Source organism: Mirounga angustirostris, unplaced genomic scaffold (assembly GCF_029215605.1).
Source record: "Mirounga angustirostris isolate CCGP_5_RB_7025 unplaced genomic scaffold, mMirAng1.0.hap1 SCAF_9, whole genome shotgun sequence".
Lineage (NCBI taxonomy): Eukaryota > Metazoa > Chordata > Mammalia > Carnivora > Phocidae > Mirounga > Mirounga angustirostris.
The window spans coordinates 60,345,744-60,372,886 of record NW_026991717.1 but is presented as its reverse complement, the minus strand read 5'-3'; the positions used below and the strand labels follow the sequence as shown (position 1 = coordinate 60,372,886).

General features: G+C 46.7%; 1 protein-coding gene across 1 annotated transcript; it reads right to left on the bottom strand.

Moving 5' to 3' along the window:
• Nucleotides 1-5: 5 nt before the first annotated feature.
• Nucleotides 6-26,860, bottom strand: TGM5 (transglutaminase 5). Its single transcript, XM_045901744.1, has 13 exons — nt 26,815-26,860; nt 23,565-23,744; nt 23,202-23,447; nt 20,063-20,181; nt 17,201-17,329; nt 16,456-16,633; nt 7,523-7,661; nt 6,574-6,677; nt 6,233-6,472; nt 2,320-2,685; nt 1,673-1,833; nt 346-479; nt 6-159 (listed from the first exon to the last, which is right to left on the bottom strand). Exons 1-13 carry the CDS (start codon nt 26,858-26,860, stop codon nt 6-8), a joined length of 2,196 nt encoding a protein of 731 aa, XP_045757700.1.
• Nucleotides 26,861-27,143: the final 283 nt, after the last annotated feature.

Genomic DNA, 27,143 nt, shown 5'->3' with positions numbered 1-27,143 from the left:
AGAATTTATAACCTCAAGTCTACATAGACATTCCTGTAACCCTTGATGTCCTTAAACTTGTTGCTCCTCAGATTCACTTGGATCTGCCTTTGGCCACTCTTGAAGGGGACGGTCTCCAGTGTGATGCTGGCCCTGTGTTGAGGTTTGAGGACTCCAATGCTGTAGCAGAGAAAAGAGAATGTTAGAAGACCATGGGCATCATGAGAACCCCAAAGCTCTTTTCCACTGAGCAACCAGGGTTTCCTTTCATGGTATTCTCAGAGACTGGCCTCGGTGCCCGTCAACAGAAAGAAGGCTTGTGGAAGGATAGGATGGGGGCAAAGGCTGCACGCTGCCAGCACTCACAGGACTCTCTGCTGTTTCTTGAAGAGCCCGCTTCCTTCCACAGTTAGCACACAGTCTTCCACGTGCTCTGAGAGGGGGTTTGAAAACAGCACCTGGATGGAGAGTGGCTGGTTCACAACGGCAGCTCCTAAAACCTAAACAGAGAGATCCAGAGGAGAAGAATGGAGCAGAAGATTAATCTCATTCCCCAATTCACCAAACATTTACAGAGGGCATTGCTCTTCAGATCTATTTCCTGAAGAGCTGGACTTCTGTGGCCCATGTTTTTCCAGCTATGGCTTAAAACCAACTCGATGGGTTATCATTAATGTTTTTTAAAAATGAAATAGAAGAAACACGAGATAGTTATGTAAAACTGTGCTTCATTTATACATTCATAGATGTTTGTATAAAATATTTTATATCCCTCAACTCAGCATATGGAAAAGTCAGATAAATTGGAGCCTCTAGTGATGTTTCCTCTGCTCCAAGGATTTCCTCTAAGTGTAAAATAATCCCGAAGGATTCTCATGCATAATTTGAATGGATAGAATCTTCTTTGGCACTTTCTTACTGCAAGTCCACTCTATCCCATTTCTCCCTCTTAACATAATGGGCTCATTTCTTTTCACCCCATTGTGTGAGTGAAGAGCAATGGAACATTCAAGACTGTAGAGAGATGGAAGTAGCCTCAGGAAACCTGGAGGCACTTTTGGAAACCCTCCCTAAAACAAGACTCCAGTGGCTGGGTTTGCCAGATGCTCCCCACCAGGGGGCGCCACAGGCTCTCTTGGTAGGGTCTAGGAGTTTGCTTGGCCTGGGGAGACAGCACTGAAGAAACCCATGAAGTCTTCCCATTCAGAGGACCACAGAATGTCACAGCAGGCGGTGTCCTCAGAGGCCAGCTAGTCTAATCCTCTCATCTGACAGTTCAAGAAGCAGAGGCCCAGGGACTTGTTCAAGAATGCACAGCCAAGAAATGGCAAATCACACCTGAGCTGACCTCAGGCAGTGCTTTTCTTCCCACTCAGCTTCCTCCCATTTGAGCTCATAGTTCCTCATGTTGACCTCAGGGAAGGCCAACAGTGGGAGGTGGCACAAGAGCAGGATCTCCTTCCGTCCTCTCCATGGCACCTGCTCAAGGTCCACCCATAAGGACTTTGATGGTGCAAGAGGATGGACACCTTGTCCAATGTTTTTAGATGAATCTCATGTTCCCGATAGGGAGGTACCTGGGGACACCAGAATAGGAAGTGGAAAAGGGGGGCTGCTTTCCTGAACAGACTCTCAGAGGGCTGCACTCCCCACAACCCCAAGCCAGATCCCCAGGAGCCCCCAGGCCACTTACGTTAATTATGATGGCTGGATAGGCTAAGGTGATGATCTTGTCCACCAGGATCTTTTCCGGACTGCTCTTCTCTTCACCCAGGGCACTGATGCGGATTAGCTTGTCTGTTGACAGGTACCGGCTATACTGGGAATAGGGAATTCTACAGGAATGGGTCTTTGCTAGGGAGAAAACAAAAAGATGAGGTGAAAGTAGCTGGGAAAATCAGCTAGGCCTGGGTTGGGTCTGGGGGACCCTTCTTTGGAGAAGAGAGGACCAACATGTACTAAGCCCCAGTAAAGCAGGTACTAAGTTTTCAGGTGGAGAGGCTGAGGTTAAGAGAGGTAAAATGATTTCCCCAAAATCATTCTCCTGGTAAATGGATGAGCTGAGGTTCTAACCAAGTTCTGGATGTCTCCAAAGCTCAGGCTTCCCCTACTAAACCAGGCTCCCTTCCTTGAAGTAGTAAAGGGAGGGGAGGAGGAGGAGGAAGAGAAAGGAGAAAAGGATGGGGGGAGAAGGAATCTGTGCCAAAGGGGACATTAAGGAACACTGGTGTCACAGAGATCTGTCCCCAGAACCTTGTGGTCTGGCTTGTCCCCACTGGCATTTCCATAACGCACTCTGTGTACACAGACTGTCCCCATGCCCAGACCCAGAGCCCATACCTTCTTCAGGAGAGAGTGTGATAAAGGCTGTGTCCTGCCAGAAAGGGGGCAGGGGGCTGCCATCATGCAGCAGGGACTGGGCAGTCAGGTTCACTTTGAGGTCCTTGAACTGGAGTGACATGTTGAGAGCCAGCAGGACAAAGCTTATGTCCTGGCCCATGTGGGGCGGGTTGAGCAGCTGGAATTTCAAGGAGACCTGGACAATATCACTGGGCCGAAGGGAAGGTGTGTGCAGCCTCCAAAGGCCGTCCCCGCTCTGTGGCTCAGGTGTGGAATGTTGTGAGTCTGCTTGGTGGGGGTCTTCAGACCTTCCAGCCTTCAGCTTCTGAAGAGCCTTCAGGAACACCTCCCTCTCCTGGGGGGAACCTGGAAGGGCAGAGACGGCATTGGCTGTGGGCCAGATTGACCCAGGGAGGTAAGCCTTGGCCAAACACTGTAGGGCTGTTAAAACCTTCATTTCCAACAACAGACGTTCCCTACCATTCAACGGTGCTTTCTTTTTTTTTTTTTTAGATTTTATTTATTTACATGAGAGAGAGCACGCGAGCACACAAGAGAGGGGTAGGGGCAGAGGGAGAGACAGGCTCTCCACTGAGCAAGGAGGCTGATGCTCCCCAGTGGAGATAGGGAGGGCCCTTTGGACCTTCTCTTTGGTGCCACGAAAGGCCTAGAACTATTTTTTTTTTTTTTTTAATCACTAGCACTGGGCGCCCGGTGACTCAGGTGGTTGCGCGACTGCCTTCAGCTCAGGTCATGATCCCGGAGTTCTGGGATCAAGTCCCACATCAGGCTCCCTGTTCAGCGGGAAGCCTGCTTCTCCCTCTCCCTCTGCCTGCTGCTCCCCCTGCTTGTGCTCTCTCTCTCTGTCCAATAAATGGGTAAAATCTTTAAAAAATAAAATAAATCACTAGCACTTTTTTATTTGTTTATTTACTTACCTTTTGACTCCCTTTACCCATTTCTCCCATCCCATCCCCCTGCCTCTGCTATCCACCAATCTGTATTCTGTATCTATGAACTTGGTTTCTTTTCTTTTCTTTTTTTTTAGATTCCACATATTAGAGAGGAAATCATACAGTATTTTTCTTTGTCTGACTTATTTCACTTAGCATAATGCCCTTAAGGTCCATCCATATTGTCGCAAATGGCAAGATTTCATTGTTTTTTTGTGATTGAATAATATTCCATGGTGTATATATATATACACAACATTTTATTTATCCATTCATCCATCAGTGGACACTTGGGCTGTTTCCATAGCTCAGCTATTGTAAACAATGCTGCAATGAACAGGGGGGTGCACATATCTTTTCAAGTTAGTGTTTTAGTTTTCGTCAGAGAAATACTCAAATGTGCAATTGCTGGGTCATATGGTAGTTCTATGTTTAATTTTTTGAGGAACCTCCATACTGTTTTCCACAGTGGCTGCACCAGTTTGCATTCCTACCAACAGTGCACGAGGGTTCCCCTTTCTCCACATCCTCGCCAGTAACAACAAAATAATCCATATATAGATGAGTAAAATGGGGCTCAGAGAGGTACTGTCATTTGTCCAAGTCCCACAACTTGCAAGGTGCAGAATCTGGGTGGAAGCCAAATCTACCCAACATGAAAATCTGTGCTCATGGTCATGGGACTCTATTCTGCCTTCCCCATGGGAAAGATAAAGGCCCACAAATGGGGAAGAGTAAGGCTCTTAAAGACAGCAGCATGGTGTGATTTCCTGTTCCAGAACCAAATGATTGATCAGGTGTAGACTAAGTCCTGGAAATGAAAGTGAGAAGCCGAAAGAAGAAAGGAGGGAGGGAGGGAGGGAGGGAGGGAAGGAAGGAAGGAAGGAAGGAAGGAAGGAAGGAAGGAAGGAGAGAGAGAAAGAAAGAAAGAAAGAAAGAAAGAAAGAAAGAAAGAAAGAAAGAAAGAAAGAAAGAAAGAAAGAAAAGAAAAAATAAAGTAAAATAAAATTCAAGCAAGCTGAATTCCCAGAGAGGCCTGGCTTCGGTCCTAGGAGGTACTGTGGCAGGAATACTCACCCGTGCTTCCCTAATAATCCTAGCAGATGTGTTCACCTAGCACTCACTGCCCCCAGTGTCTGTCCCCACCCCTTCAGTCTGCCCCCACATCCTCCCCAGGCAGAGGCACTTTTTATCCCCTTGCTCTGGGGGTTATTCTAAGCCTGGTTCCAGGCAGAAGAGGATCTCAAGGCATCTGCTTCAGCAAGAGTGGGCCCAGGGAGATATGAATTAGATTTAGCTCACCTGTGGTCTGCTCTACCCCCAGATCCTGTTAGGCTGAGTGGGAGGAGATCAAATACTGCCCGACTGAGCAGCACCCTCAGGCCCACAGGAATATAGCTACAAACCCCCCAAAATACAGTGGAACCCTGTGGACCTCTAGCAAATGCTGTCAATGCCCCCCACCCCCCGCCGCCACATCCCCTTAGTGCTCGCCAGTTCAGTGCCCATGTGCCCTACTTCCAAATTCTAGCACCTTCCACTCTGTTGAGGCTTTCTTCACTACCAGAGCTGCCTTAGCCTATGTGTGGAGCAGGCCGAAAGTGCTAGGGACTTGATACCCCAAGGAGAAGGCCTCAATCCCTGACTGACAGGAGTTGGTGGATAAATAGCCTAGCCCCCTTGCCTCTTGGGTAGGATAAATCTGTGGTGGTGTTCTACACTTGATACTGAATCCCTGATAGGGTTGCCAGATTTAGCAAATAAAAATACAGGGCCATTTAAATTGAGTTTCAGATTAACAACAAATAATTTGGGACATGGTTAGATGAAAGAATTACTCATGCTGTATTTTCCCTGGCAACCCCACTCACAGAGCCCCCCAGCAGGAGCTGAGCTCCAGCTGCCTGTGCTGCTAACGGGCTTGACGAGGCACCCTGTGTTGGCCTCCTCCCCTCCCCTGTCTCACTTGCTCACTCTCCTTCCTTCCACTAGTTCCTGGATGGCCTCACAGATCAACCACTTGTACTTGAATCCTTGCCTCAGGACCTGTTCTGGGCACCCCACCAAGATAACCCCAGAGTGGATGGAGGTGAAGGGGATGATGAGCAGCATCCTGGGCTGTGTTCAATGCTTGCCTCTCACTGTGTAAAACCCCTTCCTAGGCTCAGATTCTGGAGCTTCCCTGTGGGTCCCAAAGGCCCACATAGACAAACCACAGATACCTACTCCCCAGGACTCCCAGCAACTGCTCAGCTACCTGCCACTCCCCTATTTTCCTGATTCACTCTTGCTTAGCTCCTGCCCCTCACTCAGCTTCTGGCCCTCATAGACTGTATATTTTCACTTGGCTCCCTTGTGGTTGAACCGAGTGGTTGGTGTTTCTCAAATTTGGGGAATTAGTTCATGCTTGACTACTTTAGTTGCCTATTCACCCCTGCTGACTTGAGTAAGAAGCCCCTGCCAGGTCCCCCCACCCCCCAGACCCATCCTCTGCAGGGGGTAGGTGTTGGAGTAAACATTCGGCCTTATATTAGCTGTGGTGCTGGTTGGTGGTCTGGATTGTCTTCCAAATACTCATAAAACAAAGTTAATTAGACAATATGTTAAATGAAATTCATTAAATTAACTAATAGGATAGGGTTTACTAAATCCCCTCCCATCTTGAGAAGGAGGCTAACTTTTCAGGAAGGCAGAGTGAAGAACTCACATACTATTGATGGGATGCCTGTCAGTGGCCCTATGGTCAATGTGACCGTCTTGTGGAGGTTGCTCACTGGCCTGTGGGATGTGGGGTGGCGGTGGGCACAAGCAAGTGAGGCAGTGGGAACATCTCAACTGGGACCTTAAAACTGAGGAGACAGTGGACCTGGGTTCTGTCCCTCAGATTCTGTCTGGTTCCCTAGCTGGCTGGGAGGGTGTCCCCAGGACTTGGTCTCTGGCAGGGGCTGGCTCCGTCATACCTTCTATGTATTTGTAGTTCTCCGTGATGTCATCTCGCTCATCACTTTGAATGCCCTTGGTGCTGATAGAATTGCCAACCGTATTCGTGTCCCGGTGAATTTTCTGCTCCTTCCCTCTGTAGACAAGCCAGGACATGCAGTCAGCATTCACCATGGAGAAGGCAAAGGCTGTGTCATAGTTCAGCTCCACCTCTCCCTCTCTGATGGCTCTGACCGAGGCAGGGCCACAGCAGTAGAGGCCTGAGGAGAACAGAAGAGCCATGATGGGCTGTTGCTGCGGGGTCAGGCAGGGGCAAGGGCGGTGTCTGCGGGAGTGGGTTCCGCCTTCTGGACAGCCTCACCGTTGCTCGTCTCCTGAGGGGTGGCATCCAGCAGCTGCCAGCCTCCATATCCAGGAGGGAGATCCTTTCGGGCCATCCAGCATTCATTCCACACGTGAAAGTTCCTAAAGGAGAAGCCAGAGGAGTCAGTGTCAAATGAAGCTAAGGGAGAGCTTGTAGTGCTTGTGTTCTTTGCAGAGCAAGGCAGGGGATGGTGGGCAAATGGCCTGCTAAGTAGAAAGATTTAGTGCACCCTAGGCCTTCAAACCTCCGTGGGTGAATGGTAGCAGCTCTTCCTCCTGTGTGAGCCTCGACTTGCTCAGAAAATAGCTTTCTTCTGTGAATAGAGAGTGAAGGCTTCTAGAACTAACTGAAGTTAAAAATCTCTCTCTCGGGCGCCTGGGTGGCTCAGTTGGTCAAGCGACTGCCTTCGGCTCAGGTCATGATCCTGGAGTCCCGGGATCGAGTCCCGCGTCGGGCTCCCTGCTCGGCAGGGGGTCTGCTTCTCCCTCTGACCCTCCCCCCTCTCATGTGCTCTCTCTCTCTCATTCTCTCTCTCAAATAAATAAATAAATAAATCTTAAAAAAAAAAATCTCTCTCTCACTCCCTCCAAAACATCCTCATGGCCCTTTCCTGTGTGTGCTGCTGACTCACAGGGCCAGTCATGGTGTGTCTGGAGGTGAGGCTTCAGGCCCGCCTGTGGCCAGAGCTACAGGCTGATATTAAATGAAGGAGATGACAAAGAGGGAAACCTCACCCAGGGGAGAAAGCTCTTGGGATGTGAGGATCCTAAACTCAGAATCGGTTTTGTGTTCAGCTGTGTCTCAGCCTTTGAGTTGGGGATACAGAGCCCTGGGACTGGTGAAAGTGAGGGGGGCATGAGAGGGCAGCACGCTCGTGGGCGCAGGCCTGACCCACTCTCTGCTGAAGGGGTTTGCCCTGGAAAGAGACGGAGAGGTTGTCTCTCACCAGACACTGTCCTTCTTCTTATTCTCCAAGATCCTGCCCATGCTGTCATAACGCTCATCTATGATCAGGTTTCCATCTGTGTCGTGGCCAGAGTCAAAGTTGGTGATCACACGGGTGGGGATCCCCAGGCATCTCATCACTGCAGAAAGAGCAAAAAAAATCTCCTATGGGCTGTGGATTCAGGAATCCTACGGATTCCCTGGGCCCAGGGAAACCATTCATTTGGCACTTGCAGGACGGGCAGGAGCTGTCTGTGGCTATGGGTTGGGGATGTTGCCAACCTCTCTCCCCACCTTCCTGAGCTCCTCTCTGGGGCTCATGGAAGAGACTCCAGGCAAAGGTTGGGCTTCTGGTTGCTCAGACAAACAATGCCAAGGCCAAGCAAGTTGTGAGTTCTCCTGCCTGCAAGCAGCAGGGGACAGGCACACCCCCTTTGGCAAGACTCAGTGGCCTAACTCAGTCTCACTTTCTCTCTTGGCCAGAATTTTGGCTCAGACCATCAAATTCTTAGACAAAGAGGTCTGTGGCTTGGACTCCCCCCTCTCCATGGGTGTATTGTCTTGGAAACTTATCAAGGAAAGCATCACAAAGGAAGGCAGAAAAGGATGGAAACTGTAACAAAAGCTTAGAAAAGTGAGAGTGTACCTGGTAGAGAAATTCTAGAAAGGAGGTACACCCTTGCTTTTATTCCTGAGGAGGTATCTTCCCTTTGCCAGCCAACTTCTTTTCTTTGTCCCCTGCCATATTTCCCCCCTTCTGCACTCTTTACGTACAGCAATATCCCCCAGCCTGTCCTACCACCAATGCTCTGGGGACCCTCCCACTTCAAGTCCAGCATTGGCAGGTCACCCCATTCAATAATAATATAATAAAAATAATTCAATAATAATAATACCTGCCAGGCATGTTGCTAATTTATCCTCAGGACAACTCTACATAGAAGCTGCTATTATTATCCTCACGTTAAAAGATTAAGAATCAGAGGCTAAGAAAAGTTGGCAACCTTGACCAAAGTCACACAGTTGGGAAGTTGCAGACCTACCACTCAAATCCTGATTTCACTGTTGAGCTCGTACTCAATTCTGAGCCCCCCTCCCAGTATTATGCACACAGTTCAGCGCTCTAGTGTTTTCATCTTATTAAACACATCAAGCATTTTCCTATGTGATCAAATATTGGCACAAATCCTCTCCAGGTCAGGGTGGGGACACATCTCTGGATACAGCTTGGAATGGAGAGGAGAGAAGCCCAGAGGGGAACCTGGAGCTCTCTTGGAGTGGCAGGTCTGTGCAGGGCCAAGGAATGAGGGCAGGGAGTGAGGAAAGCTGACAAGTGAATTGTGGGTGGAGGTAAAACAGGACAGCCTCAGAGGGGAGGGTGAAGTTTGGAAAAGCTGCCACTAAAGGAACATGAGACAGGAGTAAGGCAAGAGCATTCAGGTGACTCAGGAGAATTGCGCTGAACACATTTATGCTAAGATTACAGTCAGGAGGGTGGGTACCGCTTATGATAATAAGAGAAGGCACGCCAAGGAGGGTGGGCAGGGAGAGCAGGAAGCAAGCCTGCGAAATGCACCTTGACTGATGAATTCATAAACAGCCACTTGGAGTGTCGGTGGTGCTATCTGCTCCTACTCAACAAGGCTGGATGGACCTTTCCCACCTGAACACAGGTCATTATTCTCACAGCACTCTGAAGTTCTCTAGTAGACATAGCACATGGCTTGTAATGATTTGTTTGCTAGTTGGCCCTCCTGAGGGCAGGGATTGTGTAATATTCATCTTTACCATTATACAGCCATTAACAACACAGAGCCAGACCTGTTTTGCAGAAATTTGGTGCCTCGTTGCTAGATGGGTGAATTGAGTGTCTCATGAATCTTTTGCCCATTCCGGTGATTTCTGACTTGACACACAGCACTATCGTAATGACTGGGCTATGCTTTGGGTATCAAGCTTGACTGTCAGTAGAGCATAAGCTTTGAGTGGTGATGGATTTGCCCTGATCCATTCCCACTCATTCCTCTTCCTGGCTTGTGAGAGGCCTGGGATGGGGAACAACAACTTGTCCCAGTGAGGCCACGGTGGGGCTAGAATGGTTGTTTACATGGGGAGTGAGGTCTCCCTTAGCTTCCACATCACACAATGGGAGCTAACAGTGCTCCGATCTGCATGAAGTCATACACATCTATTTTTCCTGGGCTCTTGCTCCCTCTGTCCTGCTTACTCTGTCCTCCCGCAAAGAGCTCATCCTGTCTCATGGACTCATCTCTCCCTGTGTGCCCACAGCTCCTGAATTTGAATCTTGAGCCTGTATGGAGACCTTGCTGCTTCTAAACACATCCCCAGTTGCACTTATCCTCCTTGCCAGCTGACGACATCATGCCGGGCACGGTGCCAAGCACTGCACAGGCATGATCTCATTAAATCATCTCCACAACGCTGGGGTTCTCCTCACTTTAAAGAGGAGAAATCTGAAGCTTAGAGAGGTTGAGATCACATGGCAGAAAGAGGAGAGCCAGGGCAGGATTTAAGCCCATGTTTCTCTGATCGCAAAGCATCCTCATGCTTCTAGCGACAAGCCACACCACTACTGCAACTTCGCTAGGCATCCCAGCAACACCTCATTCTCAGTGCACCGTTCTCTGTGAAGTTTTCACTGCCTACTTCATGCCACACTGGCCTCCCTTCCCATGCTCTCACCTGTGCCGCATATTTTATCACTGGATGGAACTCTCTGGGATCTCCTGCATTTGTCTTATCTTGTCAGCCAGATCACAAATCCACCTAGAGTAGGACTCATAGAGGACATTTTTCTTGCATTTCTTTGTTTCCAGCACAGTGCTGGGCACAGAGTAGATGCTCATTAATGGCTCTCAGCCATTCAGCACTCATTCAGTGATACGTATCAAGCCCCTGAGATTAACCAGGCAATGGGTTAGACGCATACACAAAAGTGAAAGACATTCCTGTCCTCAAGGAGCACAGCTCATTTTTGACTGGTGAGGGACATCATCCCAGTGGTGTATTAAAACATGGAGTCTGTCTCAGGACTGGCCGCAAAGCTTCTCACCAGTTCTTTTCCCTCCACTGCTCCCCTACTACCTCTTCATGTGGAAATGTGGCTCCCGTTTAAAAGAGAATTCAGTGGAAAGTTAGAGTTCCATTTGTTGAAATTTGTTTGGTCAGCTTTGCTGCCACACTTCCATGGTTTATACTGAAGAATACAGTCAAAGCTTCAGCTAATAGTTGAAGTGATTGCATTTAAATGTGATGATATTTAGCATCTTTTAATTTCTCCCTGGACACATTAAGCTTCCAAATGGTAAAAGTATCTTCTGCTCCTATGCCTTTAATTGTTGCTTAAACCCAGATGGTTATATTGTCTTGACTTTTCAGATATACCTTCACAAGGTCATATTAGAACTGTTCTTGACTGTCTGCAATGGCAATGAATCTTAAAACTGCTCTAAAAAATAATGTCTACTATAGGGGCATCTGGATGCCTCAGTCGGGTAAGAGTCCGACTCTTGATTTCAATGTAGGTCATGATATCAGAGATCGAGCCCCACATCAGGCACCACACTGAGCGTAGAGCCTGCTTAAGATTCTCTCTCTCTCTCTCTCCCTCTGTCCCTCTCCCTACTCACACATTCTCTCTCTCTCTCAAAAAAAAAATTGTCTACTTAAATTACCAGGCATGTAAAGAAGCAGAAAAATATGACTCATAACCAGGAAAAATGTCAATCAATAGAACTAGATCTAGAAATGACAGAGATGATAGAATTAACTGACAAGGACCTTAAAACAGCTATTTTAAATATTATAAATATGCTCAAGAGGAGGTAAAGGAAAACATGAACATAAGAAGTGAAATGGAAGATAGAAAGATGATCTCATGGAACTTATAAAGATGAAAAATACAATATATAAAACAAAAAAATTTTGGACAAAATATTGCACTATAACAATACACTCTTTCTTCTGTAAGAGGACTTTCAGAGACAATGTTACATATTAAATACATCAAAATGTTTCCCTATCATGGGGGGAGGTGAATAGGAACAGATTATAAGACAAAAGGGAGGAAACACCAATTAGTTAATTAATTTTTTAAAAAGGGGCCTGAAGCAGACCTGTTATGATAAATATTATGAAATGAGGAATATGATTAATTTAACCCTAAACACTCCATGGAACAAAGAAAGGAAATAATGTAAAAAAGGTGATGGAGATGATGGGGAACTGAGTTTTAGGGGATGACTAGAAACACTTTGTGAGTGAGACCCAGCAAGACCTCTGGAGTCCAAAAGGCTGAGATTAAAACAGTATCAGTACGACTAAATGTAATAGCTAACATTTATGTAAAGCTAATCATGTGCCAGGTATTTTTCTAGGTGCCAGACATGTACTAAACCACACAATCCATTCCACACAATCCAAGATGTCTCATAAATCAATGGAGAATAATAGATTTGTGTTTGAGCCAAAGGTTGAGGCAAAATAATGCACCAGGACGTTGGCTGAGGTACCTTTTGTGAGAGCTAAAGGTTCAGTAAAAACAATGAGAATAAGAGTTGTATTCAAATGAAGATAATGAGGTACTTTATAGAGGCCACTACACAACTGAGTGAGAGGCAATCTTAGATGGGCATCTAGCCCAGGTGTGTTCAAAAGTTTTAAGCAGAGGATCATTGCAAGGCAAGGCATAAGAGGGGATCCAATATACAAAAGATATACACATGGGGTAGTTTTGGGTGAAGGGAGGAGGGCCCAGGCCCGAGCAACACAGCCTCCTCATTTCCCACCACCCTTCCCACCATGGCTCCGGGGCCCAGGTGTCTACAGAGGAGGGGATCATGCCCCATAGACCTGCTCACAGTAAACGTTCATGTCTTTCAAGTCATTGCTGCCCCCGCCCCCACCCCATGCAGCTGTGGGCAGGAACAGACCAGTCACCTTCCTAGGATGCCTGACTTTAAAACAAAAACAAAACCCCAACTTTATTGAGATATGATTCACATACCATAAAATTCACCCTTGTAAAGTGTACAATTCAGGAGTTCCGGTCCAATATGGCGACGTAGGAAGACCCTGAACTCACTTCCTCCAGACACGCCAAATCTACACCTATTTATAGAGCAATTCCTCTGAAGAAGAACTGAGGGCTGACTGAACAGCTTCTGCACAACAAAAGATAGACCACATGGAGAGTGGCAAGAGAGAGGGAGACATGGTGATGAAGTTAACACCCACCCCAGCTCTGGGAACTGCAGTGAGGAGGGTTAGTACTGGGGCACTGTGAGTTAGTCTGCCCTGGGACACAGAAAAAAAAGTGCAGTTTAAAAGGGCAAAGAGAACATAATAAAAAAAATAAATAATAAATAAAAGGGCAAGGAGAGTGTAAAGGAACCAGCCTTAGAACTCTGACAAATGGCCAGTGGAGGGGGGTACCTGCTGGAACTCTCTCCAGGTTCCCGGTCACAGGGAGTGGATGGCCAGAACAGGAAAAGCCTGATGACTAAGAGCTGTGGGTGGCCAGCCTGGAGTACAGAAAAGGTAGGCCAGAGATTTGTCTGAAATTCCCAAAATAACAGCCAACTAAATGGATGTCAAAGAAAAAGCCTGTTCGAAAATTATAAGTGTATCTTTGATGCATGCAAATTTTCCTTTTGGTGATTTTTCTTGAGGAAGTTGAAATTAATATGTTGATTTTATTTTTTTATTTTTATTTTTTTTTAAAGATTTTATTTATTTATTTGAGACAGAGAGCACATGAGAGGGGGAAGGGTCAGAGGGAGAAGCAGGCTTCCTGCCGAGCAGGGAGCCCGATGCGGGACTCGATCCCAGGACTCCAGGATCATGACCTGAGCCGAAGGCAGTCGCTTAACCAACTGAGCCACCCAGGCGCCCAATATGTTGATTTTAAAAAGGCTGTTCTGAACAGAGGCAGTGCTGCAGAGGGAAGAATGCATTTCTGAGTCAGACAAGGGTCACTTGATCACTTCAAGCCTCAGTTTTCTCATCTGTAAGATGATGGTAATGATATCTACTTTGCAGGTGGTCATGAGTGAAAGTGCCCAGCATGTGCCTGAAGCCCAGAGGATGCTGGGTAAATGGCAGCTGCTGGTGAGGTTTATGCGTCTGTACAGCCTAGTGGTCACAGCCTGCCACACTTGGGACTGGCCCTGCTGCTCAATTTCCTTGTCTGCAAAGTGAAGATGATGATGATAGACCCTACCTCACAAGGTCATTTGGGGGGATCAAACGAGGTGACCCTAGCTGTACTTACTAAACATTCACTGTAGCCAGAAACTATTTATTCTTAGGACTCTCCATATACGAATTCCCTCAATCCTTCCAATAACCCTCTGAGGTAGATACTATTACTTCCTCCATTATAAGTCTGGGGCACAAGCTAAGTGACTTGCCCAAGGCTATTCAGCCAACTGATGGTAGTGCTGGCACTTGAACCCAAGCAGCCTATCTCCAGAGTCCACATGCCTCACCATTGTTCTAGGTTGTCAAGAGTTTAGCACAGTGCCTGGCACAAAAGAGGTCCCCAGTAAATGACAGCTATTGTGAGTGTGAAATAATAGTACTAATAAATGTGCTTTGGCAGCTATATGGAGCTAAGGAATTTGATAAATCCTTAACTTTTAGTGGAGGAAAAAGGCTGGGTCTTGCCCGTCTTTGTATCCAAGAGTACTTAAAGCACCGTGCCTAGCTAGAATAAAGACTCAATAAGTGTGGCTGGATGAATAAATGAGTTTTTCAAACAGATATATTTATTAATATACACCATGCTGGCCCTTTTGGGGAAGGCTGCTGCTGCCTGAGCTACAGGTGGATCAAGCCACATTTGACCCACTTTGCCCAACCTTTTGCTTCCCAGGTCACTAAGGGGCCATGATTCTCAAAAACATTTTAATTGGCCTGCTCTCCTTGCATAATCTCCATTCACTGGCTGCACCCCTCTCATCATCCAGTTCCAGACAACCACACCCAAAACCCTTGTCCTCTCCCTCTCCACACACACACCCAGCCCATTAGTCTCTAGGTTTTTCCATGCAGAGGAAAGTTCCCTCTCCATCATGCACAAGAATGATCCATTCTCTGCCTGCCAGTCCTGTGCCTGCTCCCTGGATGACCGAGACATCCCAGTTCACTCATGTCTCTGTGGTTCTGAGCATCAAAGCTGTTGAATTCCTGGTTTCCTGTCCCTGGGCAATCAAAGCCTCCAACTCAAGGTGAGGCTCTGCAGTGGCAGAGGAGGAAGAGCTCAGGACTTCTTCCTCATCAACCCATGTGAAGTCATCCTCTGTAGGTGTTGACAGAAACCTCCATGTACCCTTGGCCAGAGGCCTGGCGCTCGCTCCTCAGCAGCTGGAGGTGGGGAGGTCCCTAGGCTTCCTCCAAGAGCCCAGAGATGGGCTTAGCACACATGTGCACACAGACTGCACCAGGTTTTGCCATACAGGGAATTTTGTTGTTGTTGTTGTTATTGTTTTTCAAGATTTATTTATTTATCTCAGAGAGAGACAGAACACAGTGGGGAGGGGGAGAGGGAGAGAGAGAGAGACTCTTAAGCAGACTCCATGCTGAGCACAGAGCCTGACGTGGGGCTCAATCCCATGACCCTGAGATCACGACCTGACCCGAAACCAAGAGTTAGATGCTTAACCAACTGTGCCACCCAGGCGCCCTTGTCATATAGGGACTTTCTACATGAAAGGCTGAGCCTGCAATAAACACTAAGCTGGCCTCCCTGGGGTGGACTAGAGAGTCCTGTGAGCAAAAGTTGTTATTTGGCCTCTTGCCCCAGCTAACAAGAATAAGAATTTCCTGACTGTGACCCAAGTCAAGTATACACATATGCATGCCTAGAGGCTGAGAGCTGGCCTAGGCATGGGGGGCAGGGTGAGGGTCAGGACCAGTAGCAAGTTGGGCCCTGGGTGAGGCAAAAGTCTTCCTCCTGCTATCTCTAATGTGTGACTCATTTCCAGGTGTCAGTTGTCTCAAGATTCACCGCTCCCCCCCTTTCTTCTGCTTGCCCTCTTGCCACCTACAAATCAACTTCCATCTGCTTTCTTTCTCCCACACATATTTTTTAATTTATTTTATTTTTTAATTTTTGAAAAGATTTATTTATTTATTTGAGAGAGAGAGAACGAGCACAGGAGCCTGAGCGGGGGTGGGGCCACGTGGAGGTTGGTGGCAGAAGGAGAGGGAGAGAATCTCAAACAGACTCCCTGCTGAGCCCTGAGAGACGTCTCACGACCCCAGGATCATGACCTGAGCTGAAATCAAGAGTCAGATGCTTGATTGACCGAGCCACCCAGGCGCCCCCACCCCCCATACATTTTTTTTTAGCTTTTCTTCTACTAGTGTAGCATCTACTCCCTATCTGAAAAACTGATCTCCCATTTTCCTCCATCACCTACCTCCCTATCCTGAGTCAGGCCTCTAGGCCTGCTGAACATGAGACAACTCCATATTCAAAGTCATTTTACTTCAACCGCCATCTTGCTCTGACCCCATGGCCCACACCACCACTGTGAAGCACATTTCCCTTCCATGTCAAGACCACTCTACAGGCTCAGAAAGGGCACTAATCAGTTTGTAAGTTTTCTAATTACTTGGCCTTTCATCTCATTCCCGTCTTGGACCAGACAGTTTCTAGTCAGGCTCTTAGGTTGTCCAAAATCAAAGGAAGAACAGGGAAAGGTACGATTTCTACCTCAGAACCATCCTCTAAGATAAGCCCAGACCCATGAAGCCTGGAGTCAGTGATGAGGCCGTTTTACAGAAAGGGCTTCCCTCGAAATGTTCCCTGGTGGGACCTGTGCAAGCCTGGGACGAGAGAGGTTCAGAGGGCTACGACATGAGCCAGTACACTTTGGTTCTCTCCATGGGGCCCTTTCCGCTCCCTACCTGTGCACATGATGGCAGCAAAGACCCAGCACTGCCCGTAGCGCACTGGCTGGCAGCCTGTGGCATGCCACTCTTTCAGGATGGCCACGCTGCCCGTCCACTCCGCAGGGTTGATGCCGTCTAAGTAATTCTCACTCCAGTTTCCATTAAGCACCCCATTGTCATCGTTGCTGTTGATCTGAAGAGAAACCATACGTAGGCACATTAGAAGTGTCCTTTTCCTCAGCAAGATGTGATGTGTGGGCTGCCTCCCAAGGTCTGTGGGCCTGAGACACAACTGACTCTTTGATCTCATTTCACGTGGAAATTTCCAGACCTGCTAGGGAAGGGGTCGGGGTGGGAAGCTGGCCATTCTGACTTGTCTCCTTAATTAATTTGTTATTCTATTTCTACCTACAAAGCTAGAGCTCGGCTCTGCGAGCTCTTAAAAATACTTCAGAGCAAAGGAAATTTCGAAAAGATAAGACCATTTCCCAAACCAGAGCTACACTCAGCCTTCCCTAAAACATGCAATTTGGAATTAATTGAGGCGACGGCCCCCACCCAGCGAATTCTGAGCTCGGCTGAGAAAACCTGTTACCCAGATTTTTTCCCTAGTCACAGCCAAATTGGCCTTGCCAGAGGGCCCCTGCTCTTGACTCTTCATCCCTCCCATTGCAGGGAGTCGGCACCCCCACCCCACACATGGCTTCCTTCCTCCCTCCCTGGACACACCTTGGGTGGGCAGAGCCAGAGCCCAGCTCACCATGGCACACACCACTCTGCTGATGTAGACGGGGCTTCCCCGCAGGGCACAGTCTGTGGCTGGGTCGATCTGGAAGTTCAGGCTCTTGTCTAGCAGCTCCAGGCAGATGTCTATGATAGTCTCTTCAAACTACAAGGGGGGAGATGCAGAGAGGCAGAACACCCATGATTGGCACATGTAGATATGGAAAGAAATTCATGACCTACCCCACGTGGCTCTCCAACAGAGTGTGTTTGTGGAATGTAAACCTGTTTGGAAGGTAACTGTGTCCAGTAGCCCAGACCCAAACTGCCTCCTGAGCAGGTGCAGGGTCTCAGCGCTCTGTGGTCACAACCCACCCGGTTTGTATAGCCTACAAATCAAATCCCTGGAGTTTTTTGTTTTGTTTTGTTTTTTTAAAGATTTTATTTATTTATTTGAGAGAGAGAATGAAAGAGAGAGAGCACAAGAGGGGGGAGGGTCAGAGGGAGAAGCAGACTCCCTGCTGAGCAGCGAGCCCTATGCGGGACTCGATCCTGGGACTCCAGGATCATGACCTGAGCCGAAGGCAGTCGCTTAACCAACTGAGCCACCCAGGCGCCCGAGTTTTTTTTCCAATAGTCTGACTGGTTAAAAAGTCTCTTTCTCCCTCTTCACCTTTCAATGCTCACACTCCCGAAGCCCATGGGATGTTCTTGCTAAAACTGTGTTGCCTCATCTTCTACCTCCAGCTGCTGACCCAGCTCATCACTGGCAACTACTGCTCAGGTGCTGGTGCCAACTTGCCTTGGCATCTGTGACTCAGGCTCTAGAATGACTAATAGCATGTGAGGTATGAAAACTTCCCACCCAAGGCAGGCTGACTTGTCCTTCAGGCTTGGCATGCATGCCATTTTATCTGAGGCTTTCCCTGAACCCGAGCCTGGTTTAGCTTCAGGTATGGTAGAGCCAAGTTCTGTCTTCCCTGCCTGAGCACATGCTCTGTTTCTCTCCAGCTGTGCTTGTAACTCTATGCCCCAGACCTGGCACAGTGCCCAGCACATAGTAGGGACTCCATACATTCAACTCCAAGGTTGAATGAGAGTAAATGATTGCAGTTATTCCCATGTAATATTCCCATATTGTAATATCCTGGACAATAAGCAAGATTAGGAGGCTTCTCTGACCCATCTTCCCCAGGGGACAGTTTCATCAGTTCACTTTTCTGCTTTGAAATGTTCAAAGGCCCCTAAGCCTTCAGAATCAAAGCCCTAACCTCCTCTATAAGTCACATAATACCTTCCCTGATCTGGCCCCCTTCTAATTCTTCAGCCTCATGTCTCAATACCTTCTGCTTCATGATTTTGCTCCAGCAGATTTTGCTCCAACACCAGATTCCTTGTAACCCTTTCAGCAGGCCAAACTGTTTCTCACCTTTGTGTTTTGGTTCATGCTTCCCTCTGTGGTATTTTCCCCACTTGGCTAACTCAGTTCAAGCACCTCCCTTCCTAGGAAGCTTCCCTGACAGCTCCATGCCCAACCACGTGCTCCTCCTCCAGGCTCCCAGAACATCCTGTGCTCATCTCAGTCTTTGCCAATTCCTACTGCATGGTAAGCGACCTGCTTATGCGACTGAGTCTCCACTACACTGTGAGCTCAGGGACCGTATTTAATTCACTTTCACATCCCTAGCACCTAGCACCCTGCCTGGCACTTAGCAGGCATTCAATGTAAGTCCACTGAATGAGAGGGAAAGAGAAAGGGAGGGATCCATGGCTCAGAAAGAAGCAGTTGCTCACTTCTGTTGCTCACAGATGACGGTAAGCTCCTGTCTCTAGGGACTCTCCAGATCCTCATTTGTCCATGCTAAGTAAGGAGCTGGGGAGGTCAATTGGGGCCCATTGAGGTTGCCAAGTTTCATCTTGCCTATAGCCACCTGGTGGGCCTAGGCTGTGTGACTGAAGTCACGTGTTAGAGTTCTATTTGGGCAAATCCAGGAAAGGAACCCATATCAAATGGACACAAGACTCCACAAGGGCCCTCAGGATTTCCCAGCCAGTAGCCATCTGGCAGCCGGGGCTGGTCTTCTCCTGGCAACAGTGTTGAGAGAGACCCCTCTTCCCTGGCGTGGTGCTGGACTTCCTGGAGCACCCGCTGGAGGCTGAGCTTTATGTGGGAGGCAGGCTTTCATTAAGGCAGGAGTTACAAAGCATTGCAATGAACACGATGCTATTTTTACAAATAAAATAAAGTTTTAGAATATGCACAGTAAAGAAAATGTAGAGAAATATACACCATGCTGGTGACAGTGCTTAGCATGGCCTTCATACTCTAAGTACCTATTTTTGCCATGTTTCCTTGTAAAGTTTTAAAACAGCCATGTATTAGTTTTATAATGAAACAGATATCTGATCAAAACCAACAAAGAGGCAATGGTAACCGGGAGGGAAATGCACTGCTGCTCGCCAACCCTGCTTCTGGCTGAGATGTTCAGGGACAAGTTTCCTCAGTGTGACAGAACTGATCCTAGGGTCCGTGGCCTGGGCGATGAGGATGAAGTGAGAGAGGCAAAGGGGGCCCTACTGGAAACAGTTCAACAAACAAAAACCAGGCACCATCATGGCCATCATCACTCTTGTCCTTTCATCCTCATCATCGTGCTCAATGGAATTCCAGGGTGGGTGTCTTTAGCTGCTCTTTTCCCTTAGATCCTGATTCCAAACAAGACATGATCAGCAAAGAACACCTTCCAACCATCTGTGACTGCTCCTCTAGCTCCCAGATGTCATCTCACATCTTACTGTTCCCATCTGTCAGTTCTGGGTGGACCCTGCATGAGGAGCATCCTCCTACCCTGCTCCTGCTCCCCTCTTCCCATGAGCCAAGAGTAGGGCTGACACTCACCTGTCCATAGTTCCAGGGGCATGGGCGGATCCAGTTCTTGTTCCCTTGGTAAATGAAGCCGTAATCATTCATGACATATTCCTGCCTCTGGGGCTCACTGTCCAAGTAGACAGAATCCTCTAGGAATCAAAGTGGGAGGACACAAAGCAGAGAAGTCAGTTTGCCCTTCCCACCCCATTCCCATCCCCAGAAGGCAAAGTCCCATGGAAACTAAGCTCTGGGGGCACCTGGGTTTCTCAACTGGCTAAGCGTCTGCCTTTAGGTCAGGTCATGATCTCAGGGTCCTGGGATCGAGCCCTGTTCTGGGCTCTGGGCTCCAGGCTCTGGCTTCAGTGGGGAATCTGTTTATCCCTCTCCCTCTGCCCATACCCACACTCGTGCTCTCTTTGTCTCTCAAATAAGTAAATAAAATCTTAAAAAAAAAAAAAAAGAGCTCTGGGGAGGGCATTGGATGACACAAACAGAGGCAGAAGGCGGCTGGTTCTTGGAGAGACCAACCTTCTATAATCCCCCAACACTAGCCACGGGTTCAATACAAACATGAGGTTGAACAGCAAAAATTTACCTTTGGTGGAATTTCTTGGTTTGCAAAGCACATTTTCATCCTGACCCCATTCAAGACTGAGGGAACAGGCTCAAAGCGATAACTTGTCCAAATCACATGTAAGTACAGAGTGAAATTTGAACACAAAGTCCATACGATACCATATTCCATGATCTTTCTGCTACACTCAACTAATCCCGATTGGAAAAGAGCACACCAGAATTTCTGGGTCGACATTAACCTCCTCATTCCTTTTGTAGGAATTTAATCTAAGGACAGTATTTAGGAAGTGACAGAGATTTGGATGCTAAGCTGTTTATCTGAGTGCTGTTTATAACACTGAAAAGCTGGAAACAACCTAAACGCCTGGTTCTTGGGAGCTGGTTAAATAGCCATAATTCTGTACACTATTAATATAAGATCACAAAATTGTATATATAGGCATTGAAATCTACACATGACATATTAAGTTTAAATGGGTTATGTAATAATGTTACAGCATAAATTGATGTTTGTTAAAAACATATTTATGCAGAGGATTTTGAAGGCTATTCTAAAAGGTGTTAATAGTAATTTTTTTCCCTTTTTGCCTATTGGTATTCTCTAGATTTTCTGGAATGAACATGTATTACTTTCATGATATAAAAAATTATCTTTTTAAAATTGAGAATAAATAAAGGCCATGGGAGCAGGTGTCCCCTTTGCAGGTCCTGGAACAGTCTGAAAGTCCTGTCAAACACTTAGGTAAAAGTACTCTCCTTGCTTCCTCAGACTTAGCCTGCATGGACATCGGTGGAGGAGGACCCCTGGGGGAGATGTGTTTCATTGAGGTCTTGCACCAGTGTGGTGAGACCTGAGGGTTCACGGTTGAGACCACACACATCCCTCCTTGCAGCGGGGGCTAGCAGTGGCCAGAGCTCCAGGGTGGGGCTCCCCAGCCAATATCTTGGCCATGCTGATGGGGTATCCACTGATCCTGACTTCAGCCCCTACTGCTCCCTACTCTCATACTGAGTCTCCCTGGGACCTGGATGGGGTACAGCTACAAAAAAGAAGTCCCCACAGATATCACTTTCCTCCTCACAGTTCAGGGGAGGCCTCAGTACAGTCTGAAACTCACAGTCTTGGAGGCCAGGAGAGGGGTGTGTAAGAGAGGGAGAGATAGAGAGAGACAGACAACTGTCCTTCTTGACCAGGGGCAGGGCCTTTTCACATGGCTAATGGGTGAGAACTCTGGGCTGCTCATTGACACTTGCTGTGGGTGGTGGGAGGTGGTTGGAGATGCTAGATCCCATTCAGGTTCTGGTACGACTCACCTGGCCCCCTCAGGATAAGGTTGGGGGAGCAGGTAGATAAGAGGGAGGAAGGGGAAGGGACATCCTCGAACTAAAAGTAAGACTGTTAAGTCTGGCCTCTGCTTAAAAGCCCACCAGCCACATTCTCTACTCTCAACTCTTCCTGTCTTTCTTCCCACTCTTTCCTCTTGGCTTGTCCTTCATTCTGCCCACAACATGTCTGTATGTCTGTATAACTATTCTGCCCCCAGGTAGATTTAGATGACAGGGATTGTGGGATAGGTAGTGCTGGGCTATTCCCTGTAGCTTTGTTTGTCTAAGACAAAAACTGGAAACAGCCAAAATACCCACAAATAGGAGACTAGTTAAAAACATTTGGTGCATCCAAACAGTGGAGTAATTGTAGCCATTAAAAAGAACATATTAATAGGAAAATACATTCAAAATTGAATTATTGAATGAAAAAAGCAAGTTAAGGCATGCTATGTACTATATAATCCCATTTGTGGTATGAATATATAATCACACATATACGCATATGTGTATAAATACATATTTATTTAAGCATAGAACATTTTTGTAAGGCTGCACAAGAAAATGTGAACAGGATTTTCCTCTGGAAGTTGGAACTTGGAGATTGTGATAAGGTTTTACTTGTCACCTTATACTTTCCTCCCTGCCTCCCTCCCTTCCTTCCCTCCCTTCCTTCTTTTCTTCTTTCCTTCTTTCTTCTTTCTTTCCCTTTACTTCATTCCACATTCAATGCAATGCGCTTATTACTCTTATAATGAAAAAAAACTAAGTTAACTTAAAAATGTATGGTGGGGCGCCTGGGTAGCTCAGTTGGTTAAGTGTTGGCTCTCGACTTGGATCATGATCCCAGAGTCCTGGGATCAAGCCCCGCCTGGGGCTCCCTGCTCAGTGGGGAGTCTGCTTCTCCCTCTATGCACCCTCCTCATCCTCTCTCTCTTGCTTGCTCTCTCTCTCTCCAAATAAACAAATAAAATCTTTTTTAAAAATGTGTGATAAAGGTAGATGTTAATAGTGGTCAAATTTAATTATAATAGTTTTCTTTTTAAGTAAAGATGACTTGGCTCATGTTTTTAAAATTCTAAATAAGCAAATAAATAGCAACTTCTCCCTGCCCTGTTTGTTGGTGTTTGGGAGTAGATGCTGAGTGCATGCAGTTAGGAGGTTTCTGGTAGCCAGGGAACAGGGATCTAGAAATCCTTGAGCCTGGCTCTCTGTGGCATTGACAAAGGGGCAGAGACAAGAGACCCCCACAGGCACTCTGCCTTACCTGGGCACCAGGGATTGAAGAGCAGGATGAACTCCCCAAGCTGGTAGGCTGTGACAAATCTCTGGAAAGAGTCAATATGAACTTTCAAGAGATACCGACCCACAGCTGCCACAGGAGGGGCGCACAGGATCACCTCCAGGGAGTTGGCCCCGTTGGTCTCCAGTGAGGCAATCCACGGGCTGGGGCCATGACGACCTGTCAGGCTGAACAGGGCTCGAGTCCCGTTGGACAGGTCTGGTAGGGGTCCTGGGAGGGAAGCAGAACAGAGGCTCTCTGCAGTAACTTCTCAACCCTCCAGAATCTCCCTAAATACACCACACACACACACACGCACACACACACACACCCCCCAAGGGTCCTCACCAGTCTCAGCCACGAAGATGATATTGTCCAGGCCTGGCTGGAAGCCCCGGTTCCTGAAGTACAGAGTGATGTTGAAGGCCTGGCCCCTGCGGACCAGGAGGCGGTCAGAGCTGATCTCGTCTGTGTGGTGTTGCATGTTGTTCCAGGCGCTCTGGAAGTCTGTGAGGGCCACCTCCAGCCCTGCAACAGGGAGCCAGGGGCATATGAAAGAGCAGGGTTGTGGAGCCTGGCCCAATCTTGCCCACCACTTATTAGCTGTACAAACTTGAGAAAGAAACTTAACCTCTCGGAGCCTTAGTTTCCAAGTCAGTAAAACAGAATCCATGATATCAGACTTACACAGTTGGTATGAGGATTAAATGAGGATCCATGCATGCCAGTGCCTCTTTTTTACTTCCTTCTTCCCTCCCTTCCTCGCTTCCAGGACCCTCTGTCCCCATCTTGCTTACACCCTCCTCCTGGAGATGCATGGTTTTCTGCCTCTGTCTAACCCCTTTTGTAGTCCTGGCTAAGTGTGATCACTCCCTTCAGCCTAGCATGTCTCCAGATTCACCCTAGCATCCAGTTTTTGGACTCAAGTTAACAGTTTCACTTGCCCCTGTACCAGCCTCCACATCTAGAAATGGTAGTTAGTACTATGCTCCCAGCAATTTGCTGACTCTCTGACCACCACTAATGCCATGTGCCTAATGCTCTGGGATCTCGGATGCTGAGGACAGTCAAAGAAAGGCCCACTCGCGGGGGCACCTGGGTTGCTCAGTCGGTTAAGCGTCCAACTCTTGATTTCAGCTCAGATCATGATCTCAGGGTTGTGAGATTGAGCCCCGAGTAGGGCTCCACACTCAGCGGGCAGTCTGCTTGGGTTTCCTCTTCTTTCCTTCTCCCTCTGCCCCTCCCCCTCCTCAAATAAAAATAAATCTTAAAAAAAAAAAAAAGAAAAGAAAAAGGCCCACTCTCCACCTTCTGGAGCTTCTAATAAAATACAGATTGATCTCACTGTTCTCCAAGGTGTCTTCCCCAAAAGGGCTCCATTTCTGACTTCTCCATGTTTGACCATGGTCTTATAGTGGTCCCCAGACACCTGGGCTCACAAGCTTTAAAGCACAATTGGCTCACCTACCTCCTTCTTAGTCTTTATCCATTTATGTGTGGACAAGTCCCTCTACCCCATTAAAATATCTCTGGTGTCCACCTGTCCCTTTCCACATTTACACATTTCTGCCCTCCTCACTTCATACCAGTGACCATAACAGCCTCACCAGGTCTCCTGCTTCCTACACTACCCCCTCCTAACACATCACCAGATTATCTTTCCTCAAGACAAATTGATCATGACATCGTTTTGCTTTAAAAGTTCTGAGATACCCCACAGCCCACCATACAAAAGGCACACTCCTTAACCTGACATTTATGACCCTCCACACCTGGTCTTTACCTACACTTGCATTCTCACTTCTCACCATTCCCAGTGTGGGCCCTCTCCTCTAGCTCATCTGTCCTCAAGCAAATGGTAGCCTTGCCTGTCCATGTATTTTGATCCTGCTATAACCCCAACTTAGAATGCCCTCTCATTCCATCTGTCCCACCCAAATATCTGACCAAATTCCACCTATCCTCCAAGGTCTGTTGAAGACCCACCTCTTTCATGAAGCCTGCCCCAGTTGACCCACCCTTCTCCCTATCTCCCACTGACCTACAGTACTTAACTTCATCACTTACCAAGAAACTTAATTGCTTTGTTTAGTTAATATCATGCTCATTTGTTCATTTTTATCAACAAACTTTTACTGAGAGCCTACTAATTTCAAGATCAGCATGAGATGTTCAGATATTTTTGTAGTTACTTTTTAATTTGTCTGTCTTCCACCACGAGATGTAAGCCAATGAGGATAGAGGCCTAGCTGTTTTGTCTCAGCCCGTATGTAGATTATAAGAAATATAAACCAAATATAAATATATTTGACAATATCCAACACCCTCTTGTAATAAAAATACAAGTAAATTACCTCTAGGAAAATAAGTAAACTTGTCCAACCTGATAAAAAGTATCTATGAAAAATCCACAGCCAAAACCATACTTAACAGTGTAAGACTAGATACTTCCCCTAAGATTAAGAACAAAACAAGGATGTCTCCTCTCTCCCCATCTATTCAACATTGTGCTGGATTTTCTAGCCAATATACATTGGAAAGAAGTACAATTATCTTTATTAACATATGACATGATCTTGAATATAGCAAAACCTGACAAATCCACACACAAATTTGGAATTAGTAGACACATTCATTCACATTCATCAAAAATTAATTATATTTCTATACACTTGTAATGAATGAAGTTGCACCCCTACCTCACACCATATACAATATGAACTCAAAATCAATCAAAGACTTGAATGTAAGAGCTAAACTATAAAATATTTAGAAGAAGACATAGGGGTAAATCTTCATGATCTTGAACTAGGAAATGTTTTTTTAGATATGACAATAGAAGCACAAGCAATAAAAGAAAAAACTATAAATTGGACTTCATCAAAATTAATAACTTCTTGTTTCAAGTACATCATCAATAAAGTGAAAAGACAACCCACAGAATGAGAGAAAATATTTGTAAATCATAAATCTGATAAGGGACTTGTATCAAGAATATATAAAGAGGGGCGCCTGGGTGGCTTAGTTGGCTAAGCGTCTGCCTTTGGCTCAGGTCATGATCCCGGGGCCCTGGGATGGAGGCCTACATCAGGCTCCCTGCTCAGCAGGGATCCTGCTTCTCCCTCTCCCTCTGCCCCTCTCCCCTGCTCATGCTCTCTCTTGCACATGCTCTCTTTCTCTCTTTTAAATAAATAAAATCTTAAAAAAGAATATATAAAGAATTTGTACGACCTAATGATAAAAAAAATAAATAAATAAAAAATGGGCAATTGATCTGAATAGACATTTCTCCAAAAACATATGCAGAAGACCAATAAGCAAATGAAAAAATGCTAAACATCATTAATCATTAGGGAAATGCAAATTAAATACCACTTCATACCCACTGGGATGGCTCTAATAAGAAAGACAGAAAATAACAAGTGTTGGTGAGGATGTGGAGAAATTGAAACCCTTATAACATTGCTGGTGAGACTGTAAAATGGTGCAGTCACTTTGGAAAACAGTATGGCAGTTCCTCAAAATGTCAAAAAATAGAGTTACCATATGACCCAGCCATTCCACTCCTAGGTATGTACCCAAGAAATTGAAAACATACGTTCACACAAAATCTGTACATGAATGTTGATAGCAGCATTATTCATAGTAGCCAAAAGATGGAGACAACCCAATGACCATCAACTGATTACTGAATGAATGAATGTGGTATACCCATATAGATGAAACTTGAAAACATTGTGCTAAGTGAAAGGAGTCAGACATGAAAGGTCACATATTATATGATTCAGTTTGTATGAAATATGCAGAATAGGTAAACTCATAGAGACAGATGGTAGATTAGGGTTTGACAGGGCCTGGGAAGAGGTGGGAATGAGATGTGACTGCTAATGGGTATGGGGTTTCTTATAAAAGAAATACAAGCATAAT